Source organism: Montipora foliosa, chromosome 6, assembly GCF_036669935.1.
Source record: "Montipora foliosa isolate CH-2021 chromosome 6, ASM3666993v2, whole genome shotgun sequence".
Classification (NCBI taxonomy): domain Eukaryota; kingdom Metazoa; phylum Cnidaria; class Anthozoa; order Scleractinia; family Acroporidae; genus Montipora; species Montipora foliosa.
The window spans coordinates 52,820,425-52,832,924 of NC_090874.1; the positions used below are offsets into that span (position 1 = coordinate 52,820,425).

Here is a 12,500-nt window from a genome sequence, read left to right on the forward strand (position 1 = left end):
ATAGAGCTTCATTTTCACACGATGATGTTTAAAGATGAATAGCCTGTGGGGTAGTGCACAAATGAAATCAAATCAAATCATAAAATTGGTTTTTGAGGAGAGGGGAAACCGGAGAAAAATCTCTTGGAGCAGAGTAAAGATCAAACAAACTCAATCCACATGACACCGGATCTGGGAATCAAACCAGCACCACACTAGCGGGAAGCGAGTGCTCTCACCACTGTGCCATCCCTGCTTCCCCAGTTTCCTCCCTCTGAAAGCAATGGTCTCATATACAAGCAGCACCCACGGTATTGAGCCCAATATTTCGGCAAAAAGATGGGCTTATACACAAGTTTTTATGATACTGTACATGCATTTTAGTATAACAATAACAGCAGTGCATAAAACAAAGAAAACCTCATGTCTTACTTTCAATACTCATGGGATAAGCCTCTTTATCAATTAACAGACCAGTTATTGTCATCTTCTGAGTTACAATGTACCTTTTCTCCACGTATGTATTTGTCCCAGTTCTTTGTCATCTTAACCCATTTTTGGATTCTCTCTCTCTCTAAAGTCAGAAGCTGTTAAGTGAAAAAAAAAGTTAAATGTTGCATTGGGTTGATATAGTCACTTATTAATCAATTTCCTCATTTTTTGCATAATGTAAAACATATAAACACTGTAGTTATCATCTGTGAACCCAAACAGGATAAATTAGTTTTAAAATGCAAACACTACTCTTTCTTCATTTTAAAAGGCCCTTATTATAAGCACCAATAACTAACCATTTTCTTTTACTTCATAAACACTTTAAGTTACAGTACATCTTCAAAATGAACAAGTTTCTACACATACAATGTATGCGCTGTACAGGGGTACATAGATAAAATAATACTGCGTCCAACAGCACAAACTGCATATTAAACTGTATGATACAATAATAATTATTGTACAGTTTAATATGTAGTTTATTGACACCCATACACACCTTCTCATCTTTTTCTTCTGCTATCTGATTTTTGCTTTAAAAAAAAAATCAAATCAGTCAATTAATTAGCTACAAAGTAGAAAAAAGCACAGCGGCTGCAAAATTCAAAAGGCAAGGAGAAAGTGAAACAAAGGGTTCTTACTGGAGAAATCCATATCTATCAGTCACTTTGTAAACAAAAAAGTTTGCATCCTCCCAGTCATCAATCTCTGCATTTTCATCATAACCCTAAAAACAACAAGTCTTAAAATTACTATAAATAATGGTATTGTTGACCCATTGACCCCTGGGAGTGACACTTAACAGATTTTGCTCTGTCCAACGCCAGACAATTTCATTTGTCAACTGGGCACCTCCTAGGGTGCCTGAGGAATCAATGGGTTAACAAGTCAAAAAACTACACTGTACGTTGTTCCCTCCATTAACCCATTAGGCTGATTTAGCAACAGAACGGGAACGTCAGTGGCGACGTTGCGAGCAGCAAAACTACCAATGAGAATTTAGAATAGAGAAGAAAAGAGTGGAGTCTACTCTATTCTGAATTCTCATTGGTGTTTTTTCTGCGCGCACCGTCGCCACTGACGTTCCCGTTCTGTTGCTAAATCAGCCTATTAACTCCTGAGAGTGACACTTGACAGATTTTACTCTGTCTGACGCCAGACAATTTTACTCGTCAACTGGGTGCATCCTAGGGCACCTGAGGAGTGAATGGATTAACCAGTCAAAACCTACAGCTCTATGTCCCCCCCCCCCCCCCACCTTCATTAACCCATTGACTCCTGGGAGTGACACTTCAACATAATTTACTCTGTCTAATGCCAAACCACATTACTCATCAACTGGGCACAACCTAGGGTGCCTGAGGAGTGAATCGAATAAATCAGTCAAAACCTACAGCTGTATGTCTCCCTCATTAACCCTTTAATCCTTAGAGTGAAACTTAACAGATTTTTCTCTAACGCCAGACGATTTTACCCGTCAACTGGGGGCATCCTAGGACACCTGAGGGGCATTACGATGGGTTAATATCATCTAATAACTTGCTGTACAATCAAGATTACTCATATCTCACCAAAAGGTAACTGACTACACTGTTGAGTTGGAGAGTGCAAATTCTATTGTTTAAAGAGTGCCATCCAAAACAAAAGCTTTTCTTAATGAAGTGCACTCAAGCACACTTTTCAAGCATGCTACAGCCAATTTCTGTAATTGTTTTTTTTAAGGTAGAACTGTACCATGACCATACCATCACCAACGTCCTTGTATTTCTTGCGGAGGATCAAAAAGTGTGGATTGAATGAAATAAAACTCACTCTGTCATATTTTCCCACAATGTGAAACCTTGTTTTCTCGTAATCTTCATCAATTTCAGAGGAAAAGCCTAAAGTTGAAAAAAACGTAATTCATTGTTAACAGGAAAACTTAAACACCAAAATACATGTACCCCAGCAAACTATTAACATTATTAACCATGTGAGCATTAGCCCTACTCATGGAAATGGGCCCACACAAGGACTCTGACCAGGGTGGGAATTGAACCTACGACCTTCGGGTTAGATCACTACTGCTCTACCGACTGAGTTACAAGGTCAGACGGGAGCAGGCAGTGGGAACTGAAGATGTTAAAATGGCAATGAACATGTACAAGTACAAGGAAGGATTACGTTTGTAAACGTTTTTGAGGGATTACCACCCTGGTCAGAGTTTTTTTCTGTCCTTGTGTGGGCCCATTTCCATTAGTAGGGCTAACGCTCACATGGCTCATATAACTAGAAACCTAGCACTTCAATTACACTCTAATCAGTTAAGTCTGTTCAAATATAAGTGCTACACGGCCAATATTTGCAAAAACGTAATCCTTCCTTGTACTTGTACATGTTCATTGCCGTGACTTTAACATCTTCAGTTCCCACGGCCTGCTCCCATCTGACCTTGTAGCTCAGTCAGTAGAGCAGCGGTAATCTAATCCAAAGGTCGTGGGTTCAATTCCCAACCTGGTCAGAGTTTTTTCCCTGTACTTGTGTGGGCCCATTTCCATTAGTAGGGCTAATGCTCACATGGTTCATATGGGGTAGAAACCTAGCACTTCACATTACACTCTAATCATGAAGTCTATTAACATTATTAATCCTACACATACCTGTCTACAGGCCGTACATGTATAATTATGTAAGGCCTTGAGACATCATATAAAATGAATAATAATATTTTCATTATTATTAATTTGCAAGGCTTAAAATTGCGACTTGATTATTTTTGTTAACCCTTTCACACCCAAAGGGGCCTAAACCATCTTTAAAAAAACTCATTAATAATTCATGAGCCTAACAGCCTATCAAAACACCTATAAAATGTCACGTGTATGAGCTTTATATCCTGATAAAACACTCCTCATTAGTATTCTTTATATAAAGAATACTAATAACGCATAGCTTGTTTTTCTGGTATGCTAATATTCACCTCTCACAATTTGAATTACTGTTTTGAGTCCAGAGGAACACGCTCTTTGTGGAATGTTTTTTAAGCCGTTCACATGTCTTACTAGGTCTAAAAACACTCCGCTACCCCTCGTGTTTTTAAACCCGATAAAACACTGCTGGTCATTTTTTAAACATTACATCTTTTGCCAGACAATTCTACTTGTCAATGGGGAACCCCCGGGAGTCAATGCGTTAATTTCAAACCCTGTTGTGCATGACAAGAGGAGCCTGCCTGGCTAATCTCTGTACTGGTCAGCAGAGATATGCCATGTTGCAAGTGGGGCATATATGCTAATTTTACGTGTGACTGGAGTCACGACTGACGGATTCCCATGCAAACCTCATACTGGGATTTTTCCATCAGTTTGTATTTCCATTCAATCACATGGGAATAAAGTAACAAAATAATGCAGATTTCTCCAAATTCTGTTCCAGATGAAATCACTGAGTAGTTCAAGCTCAAAATTCTGCTCAATTTTTGAGCTTCACTCATTGACAGGTTTTGCCACCCCCATATGATTGGGACAGGAGTGATTGATCATTGGAATTTGATCAAAAATCTGAAAATGGATTTTCGAAAAGAAACATCACAATTTGAAGTTTTTATGGAGCAATTTCCTTGATCAGTTGAATCAGCCATTACAACTGTCTCAAAACAACGTGACGTCACATGCTCTCCCATCCTTAGGATTGTCATCCTGTGGTATAAGTTTATTTTCATTGTAATTACCAGACTATCTGCAAAATATCATGTGGAGTTGTGTTTGAGGAGTGTCTGAGAAGCCCTGATAATCTACTGACAGTACACTGTTGTACTTAAATACACTCGTTATCCTCAAAATATGCAAATAACATACAGCCCAGTTCATTCAAGCAAGGAGTCAGTTTGCCCAATACATGACGCATCAGCCACACCGATACATCACTTTGTGAAAACTACAGTATACCAGAAATAGCACAGCTACATGTAAGTAATCAGAATGAAAGCCCTATTGCCCATGTAACAAAAGTATTATCTATAAACTCTAGTAACCTGTTTTAACGAAAGTACTTTACAATGCAACTGAAACCAATAGCACTAATACGTGAATAGCACTGATTAGTTTGTACATGTACACTTTAGACTCACATGTAGCACGACCATTGTCAAAACAGGAAAATCAAAATGAGAATTGCACCTTTACATGTAAGTGATAATAATATTAAAATTAATTATACATTACATAGACCTTATTCACAAATGGAGGTCACCATTTTTATAATTCTTTTGTCCAAGTGCAAATTAGCCTACCAAGCCTAGATACCATACAGTGAATTGAAAAGAATTCTTGCTCTAAAATGAGGCTTGGTAGGCTAATTTGCACTTGGACAAAAGGATTATAAATGTGACCGCCATTTATGAATAAGGTCTATTACCGTATTTACCCATGTGTAATACGCACTTTTTTTCCGCTAAAACAGCTCCGAAAATTGAGATAAGTATTATACACGGAATCCATTGTTTTAAACATGCGACCCTCATTAGCATAAAAACAAAGACGCATTGGTTTTTGATTGAAAAGTAAAAGGCTTGACCAAGATCCACTAGTACTGTTTAAATGAAAAACTGAACAACATAGCCTTCACTTTTGAGCGATAAACTGAAACATCAAAATGGCCACAAAACTCCCCAGAGTTTACGATGCCGGTCTGATAAATAACGCTGTTAATTTCGCTGAAGATCATCCTATTTCACACTGTTATATTAAAAAACTTTGCAAAGAACACAACTACCCACTACATGTTACTGGAAATATGGACAAAATGCCACTGATGTTCGATATGCCACGGAACCGAATGATCAACATTACGCCGAAGAGAAGAAAATTAATGTCACGCAACTGTTTTGTTGGCGCGTGCTGGTGATGGACCAAATTAAGACCAATGGTGATTTTCAAGAGGAAAATGATGCCTAAAGTTGAAAACAAACACAGGGTTATCAGCGATGCCCAAGAGAAAGGCCGAATGGATGCCGAAGGAATGAAGAGTTTGGCGTGCTCCACGTGTTGGGACTGGGGAGACGAAGAAGCCTGCTTGTTTATGATTTCGAAGCTTGTGTGACTGAAAGCATGAAAGCAGCAGAGAAAACACCAATTTAGCAGTAATTCTTGGCGGATTGACCTCAGTTCTGCCTGAAGAGATGATTGAGTCATATTTTGTCAAATATGGAGTAGTAAAAAAACCTTGATAACACACAAGACGATCTTGTGGACGGACAAAAAGATGAACTTGTCGATGACGAATCTTGTGCAAGAGAAGTGCTGTTCGATTGTGACTACAAGTTAAAGGTTTCAGTTTTTAAACACTTTACATAGGCTTATTTACTTTACTGTTGTATGTAGCGGAGCAAATTTTCTTATCCAGGAAATGGACTTTTTCACACTAGTTTTACTTTTTGCACTAACTATTTTTTTTCAAAATGCCGTCCAAAATTGAGGTGCGTATTATACATGGGCGCGTATTATACACGGGTAAATACCGTATACGTGTAAAATATAAGAACCAAATTCCATATCCATACCCGCAGTTTATAGAGCCACACTTCAATATCCATTAAAACCCAATCCCTTGTAAGAGTGACAGTTGTAGATTTTCCTTTGTCTAATAATTATTTGTGCGTGTGTAAAATCCACTTGCTTGCACGTCTCTGCACCTGTTCCACCTTAGCATTCAGAGTAACGTAAGTGGGTGACCAGACTTGGGTGGTGTAACACAGCTGAAACTTGACCAGAGACATATAGAGGGAGCGCCTTACAGAGAAGTCAATAAGCAGGGAACACGTCCGTTTAAGCAGACCAAGAATCTTGTTTGCTTTTGCAGTGATAGTGTGGATGTGTGAGTCCCAAGAGAACGTAACAGTTATAATGACACCAAGATCTTTTTCTTCTGAGATGTGTGTCAAGGTTGTGCCTAGTCACAGTTTTTGCTTTACATCTGGACGTACTAAATCTAATAGTAGTGCACTGCAACCAGTCATGCATATTTGATGGAGTGTCTTGTATGATGTAACAGTGAACATTCTGGAGACGAGACATTTCGATAAAGCTTGGTGTCATTGGCGTAGAGTGCAACTTTCACACCGTCAGCTGCTTCTTCCGGCAGATCATTTATAAACAAAGTGAACAACAGGGGGCCTAAAATTCTCCCCTGCAGAACGCCAGTGGTTGCAGGAGACCAACGTGAGGATGCACCCTCAAGAATCACCCTTTGTGTATGCTCAGTTAGGTAGTCCTTAAACCAGCAGAACAGTTGACACTGTATAGCTTCAGCTTTGAGAGAAGAACGCTGTGATCGACATTGTCAAAGGCCTTCCCAAAGTCCAGACCTATCATCAATTTGCTGGGCGCGCATGCTTAATGTATGGCCAAGCATTTAGGAACATGCAGTGGCTACCAAACTCACCAACTGGTCATCTATAAATTAATGTTCAACTTTATAACTTTCATGTGGTAGAGGCAGCAGCTCATTCACCTTCAAGGAGCCACAGAGATATACCTGAAACAGTTGGCTCTGCCACTGAAATTGTCTGCAAGTTATGGAACCAAGACAAATGCTTGTACCCTATTCCTCGCGCAAATATGCCCATCGCAGCAGTGACTGTGCTGGCAATCACAGTGCCATGGCCTGCCCAGGGAACTCCAGGGCACAGCCCACATGCCAATCACATGCACCGTCCGTCCCTCCCTCTTGACAGGGTTAAATCTAGGAAGAACTAGTGAAGCACTATATAATGTCCATTTGTCTTTGCATCAACTCAAGTCAATGAGCTTTTTGGCTGACCTGTCATTATTTTAGTCACTGTACAACCTATTCTAGTCCTGTCCAGAAACCCACCGGTAGAGATGGTCACCTCAATATGCTTGGAAAAGTTTGTGATGGAACTTAAGAATCACCTCAATCAAGGCAGGGTAGCCTATGTTTTAGAGGGATTGTGTAGGGGCTTCAGACTAGATTTTACCCCTGGCACTAGCTCAAGTAAGCCAAACGTTAACAAGCCCTCAGCCTTCCTGCATCCCCAGATGGTGGATGAATACCTGGCCAATGAGGTCTCTTGTGGTAGGGTGGCTGGGCCCTCCCAGTCTCCACCCCTGCAGCCCCTTCATATTAGTAAATGTAGCTTTGGGGTGATACTAAAGAAGGGTCAGCCTGGCAAATGGAGGCTCAACGTCAACTTTTCTCTCCTACAGGGTTTTAGTGTTAATGACACAGTATGATGAACCCCAATGGGTTTTCCTTGCAATACATAGATGTCGATGATGTGATTCGCATGGTGGCCTAGTATGGTCACAGTGCTTTAATGGCTAAGTTTGACCTGGAGGCTGCTTACTATAACATTCCGGCCCACCAAGCAATCTCTGGATATCAGCTGCTATGACCGTTGGATGTTTCGGGCAGCTTGCATCCTAGGGTACTCTGGTGTTTTGAGAACCAGATTTTACCATACCCAATTTGTCCAGTTTTTCTCCAACAATTCACTAATAGGTTGGGGACATAGCTGTAGATTCGGCCTACCAGCCGTCATATATTCAAGTCCCTACCCATCAAGACGTCGAAAACTGACGCTTTCCGCAAGGGCTGTTTCCTTCACATTGGGAGGGCCAGCCCACCATTGCGCACTAAGGAGAGGCAATTTCCCTGGTCCATTCTTCCTTCTGTAGTCTGGTCACCCATTGACACAATCGCTACTCACTATCTGGCTGAGTCGTCAACTACAGTAGCTGGTGCTGGCATTTCTAGGAATTTCTCCAGCGATACTTTTGGCATAGGAACAGCAACTGTGGCAGACTAACCATCTGATCCAGATGTTAGGTCGGTGCACAAGCAATGCCTTCCAGCTCTACATTTGCACTCCCTTGAAGGCCTTGGCTTCTCTTTCACAACAGTTCACCTGATCCTAAAGGTATGTGGCCGTATACACTGACATGTTAGGGTACCTGGAGGAAACTGGAGTCTGAAGGTTCCATGGTGTCCCTACCACCATCCCTCCCGTTCTCAGGTGGATTCTATGGAATTTTCTGCCTTGGAAAATGATACGTTGAAAAAAAAAAACTGAAGAGGAAACCAACGCGGATTACAGTTTCAACCAAACCATGTTACGAACAATTAATCACCTGTGAAATCATGCAGAAATTCTCGGCTGCTGTTTCCATGTATGCGTATTGAACTCCGTAGCAAACAATCGCAAGCACTTTCCGAGAGCTTGATCTCAAACAGTTTGCGTAAATGGAAACACTTTTACGTTCATCCCCAACCTATCGCCGATTATCGCAAACAAGACGCAAGGGTTAGATAATTTTCTATTGTTACGTCTTGTTGGCGACAAGTAGCAATGCAAAACTGAGGAAACAAAGATATGGAAACACAATCGTAAACTGTTTCTAATTGTTTGCGATCAATCGACAATATTTTTGTGCATGTGATACGTTTTGACAAATTAGAGGCAAGTATAAGTAACGAAAATGGTGTCCAAGTGCGATTGTGGCAATGAGGATACTCCTCAAAACAGTGTGAATTTAATGAATATCGGGAATACCCCACCAAATATACCTGTAGTAAAGTTCTTGATCACAAAGAGCCAGTTCCGATAGTATAATTTGATACTGGCTATGCGGCAGCTGTTGCTGCTCATCGAAAATGTATCAGACCCAGAATCGATGACGTCTCTTGACACTGTCTTCCTCTCTGCCTTCTTCTTCACAACAACTCCAACATAAGAAAATGAACATTATGCAAAAACTAACTCTACTTATATTTTTGTATCCTTTTCTTACGATGTCATGAGATCAAGTTACCTTAAGCAGTCATGCATATGGAAAACAGGATCGCAAACACAAACGCAAAAAGTGACATTGTTTACGATCAAGCCAACGCAAACTGTTTGCGACTGTTTGCGTCATTGTTACGTGTATAAAATAATAATAATAATTTGGCAGTGCTAATCACCCTTTACTTGCAGTCTTGAGGACTGAATTACGAAGGGCGCAGCTCACAATATCAGGCTGACAGCATACAAGGGCACCTCTGGCTGCCGCTATACAGTCCATGTTGATGTCAGAGCACAGCACCACAGCTAGATGTTAATTAGCTGTGAGTTGATTTTGATGAGGGAGGAAAACCGGAGCACCCAGAGAAAAACCCTCAAGTCAGGTTGAGATCAACTGAAACTCAGCCCACATGAAAGCCGGGGCCAGAGTTGAACCCCGGCTAGCAGTGGTGGGAGGTTCGATAGATAACCACTAAGCCACCTTGACTCCCAATGGAAAGAGGTCACGTACTTGTTTAGAAATTAAATCCAAATATAATTTGCTGAAACTATTAAAGTCTGTCCTTTCCTTTATATCTAATTTAAGATATTATTTTCCTGCATTCCGCTGCTTTTGTGCTTCATGCGTAGAATGGCGCTTTCAGGTTAAAATTTCAATCGCAAACAGCTCTAATTAAAGGAACAGCCTTTCCACAGACTTCCAAACGAGCTGTTTAGTTTTATGTACGGTATATTTCTTAATTTACTTTATTCCGCGTTTTCCATACTCAGTGCAATTGTGAGTTACGAAGTTTTGGCAACGGTTCTCTGAGAATTGGCCTCAAGGCCAGGAAAACTTTGCCTTCGTGAGAAAAATGCGGAAACCGTACACTCCAGCATATTTGCGCCACTGTTGTTAGGATGGATATGAGAATATGAGAATATTTTACTAAAAGCACAAGTTGTGTTTGCAAATGTGGAATATTTTTCGTGAGGATAACGCCAGGATACATGTAGCTTTTGCATTTTGTATTTATTTCACATTTGACAGTGCATATTTCATACGGAAAATACTTACCTTAATGGTTCTCTTAGAAAGTATTCTAAATTAGTAGCTGGTCGGGAAATACATTTTAACTTGCTGCGATCAGAAAGGTAACAAACGTAGATGAAACCAAAAGAGATATAAACAGCTTGCGAAGATCAAGTAGGTTCCCAGGGTCCTCTCCTCGTTGTCTCGTTTTCATGTTGTCCACAACAAACATGACGGCATGTTTTTTTTAATCAATAGATTTTCAGATTATAATTGACGATCGATCGCTTGGGTCAATCTGACTATTTCCGATATCTCAGCTGATTCCCATCACTACCGGGGCTTGATTATATTTCACCACAGATTTTCAAGGGAGGAAATACATACTTTAAGTTAATTAATATTAGAGAGACTAAGCATTGCATTTATGGCAAACATCAGGCAGAATTTTGGGTTTCTCTCAAGCAACTTGTCAAAAGTGAGAGACAAGTTAAAAGAGAATTCTCATATACATGTACTGTATGAAAAGCAGCCGTAAGTCATTTGCCACTTCATATTAACAAGATGCTACAGTAAATCTCTCTATTATGCTTCAAAGAGCCTCAGACACCAGTCTGGGTGCAGTCAAAGCTATGACTGTTGTATATGTATGGCATAAATGCTACAAACAGATTCTGTTCTACAACCTTCTCTGCGATTGGAATAAAAATTCATGGTATAACAACAACATTAAAGAGGAGCAATAATACTTAATGCTTGGTAAAAGGCTAATCAAATCAGGTTTGACTTTAATGCATTTGAAAAGCCAACATTAGAATTCACTTTTAACTAAAATCTACACCTTAAATAACGTGGATATTATGTCACCATGCTAATGAGAACAAACAACATTTGGACCAATCTTTCTCAGTTAGTTTTTGCACCTTTCAATAAGTTGGAAGTGATAGCAATATAAATGCTATCTTCCTTTGAATAACAAAATTTAATCTTAGATTAGATGTACAAGTAATCGCTATCAAATTTAAAGGAGCTAAGATGTCACCAGAGGCATGTCTAAAAAAGGATTAAAAAACATGAAGGAAATTCCTTTGAAGACTTATTCCTGAAACAATATTAATTTAAGATACTCCTCAGACTTAATATATTTATCCCCCGCCAATATCTGTGCTGAAAAGGCACTTAAAAGGTTCTCTCGTGAACAAATGAACCCGAACGAGACAATAAAATAGAAAAATATTCCTGAATGAAATTCAATATTTTCGGTATTTTTCAGTCATCGAATAGTTATGAAAGGAAGTCGACAAAAGATCTTGAAATTCAAATAACACGTATTAATTACTGCCTGTGCATTTTTACAGACCCGTTCTTGGCTATCATCATTCATGTGTTTACGAAAGTAATTTCTGTTTACGAAGAAAAAGCGGGCAGAGGTGTACGGAGTTGAAATCGTACTGGCGGACTTAAGAGTTGAGATAATTCACGTGCACGTTTCGAATGTATTACCTTTTGAAAGTACAAAGGTAGAGTGAATTAATTGCCTGTTTACATCGATTTCGTCGATCGAGCGGACTAAGTGTGGCAACGCAAAACGACTAACGAGACAAATTTTTAATTCTTTTCCGTCACTGCTGAAGGACTCCAAGAGCAGCAGCCATGCGTTCTGGACATTTTCCGAATGCATATGAACGAAACCACTCTTACCCGAATCGCTCAACACCCATAAAGTCAAATGCTAAGATTCTTTTTATATATTATCGTTGCTGAATTGAGAATCTCTAACTACGTATGAAAATGCAACAGTGATTCTTTCGCTTTTTTGAATAGCAATCATTAAGTCAACTTTTCACGTAGAGTGGATGTTTTCATCATGCAGTAAAGCGTCGATCGAAGAGATAAAATGAACATTTCACAGACAAACTTACTCATTTCGTCAATCTTGTGTTGAATTCACGTAATCCAGGTATTAATGCGGAGAAGCTTCTGCTCCAACCACGAAATAACGTTCATAAGGATTTAAATACTGCGTCGATCAACCAGTTCCTGTGTCATGCGAACTTGGCAATGGGGAGTTGTACGATAGCATGAAGCGACATCAAAACTGCACGACAAAAAATAGCCACTAAAAGAGCCCGATCAAAACCTAAAAGCAGGCTTAAGACTATATAAATTTAAAATTGTGGCTTTCCTTGGGGTACGGTGCATTGTCCAAGTGAGCAAACTTATCCACAAGTC

At 39.8% G+C, this 12,500-nt stretch overlaps 1 protein-coding gene across 1 annotated transcript in view; it reads right to left on the reverse strand.

Moving 5' to 3' along the window:
- Positions 1-12,500, reverse strand: part of LOC138007724 (USP6 N-terminal-like protein) — a 25,402-nt gene that overhangs the window by 12,820 nt on the left and 82 nt on the right. The window contains exons 1-5 of the mRNA XM_068854785.1: positions 12,191-12,500; positions 2,287-2,354; positions 1,116-1,201; positions 974-1,007; positions 486-566 (exon numbers count right to left, since the gene is read on the reverse strand). The exon at positions 12,191-12,500 is cut by the window's right edge and continues 82 nt beyond it. Of these exons, the coding sequence (XP_068710886.1) occupies positions 486-566; positions 974-1,007; positions 1,116-1,201; positions 2,287-2,354; positions 12,191-12,194 (273 nt within the window). The 5' untranslated portion in view covers positions 12,195-12,500. The remainder of the gene's footprint in view (positions 1-485; positions 567-973; positions 1,008-1,115; positions 1,202-2,286; positions 2,355-12,190) is intronic.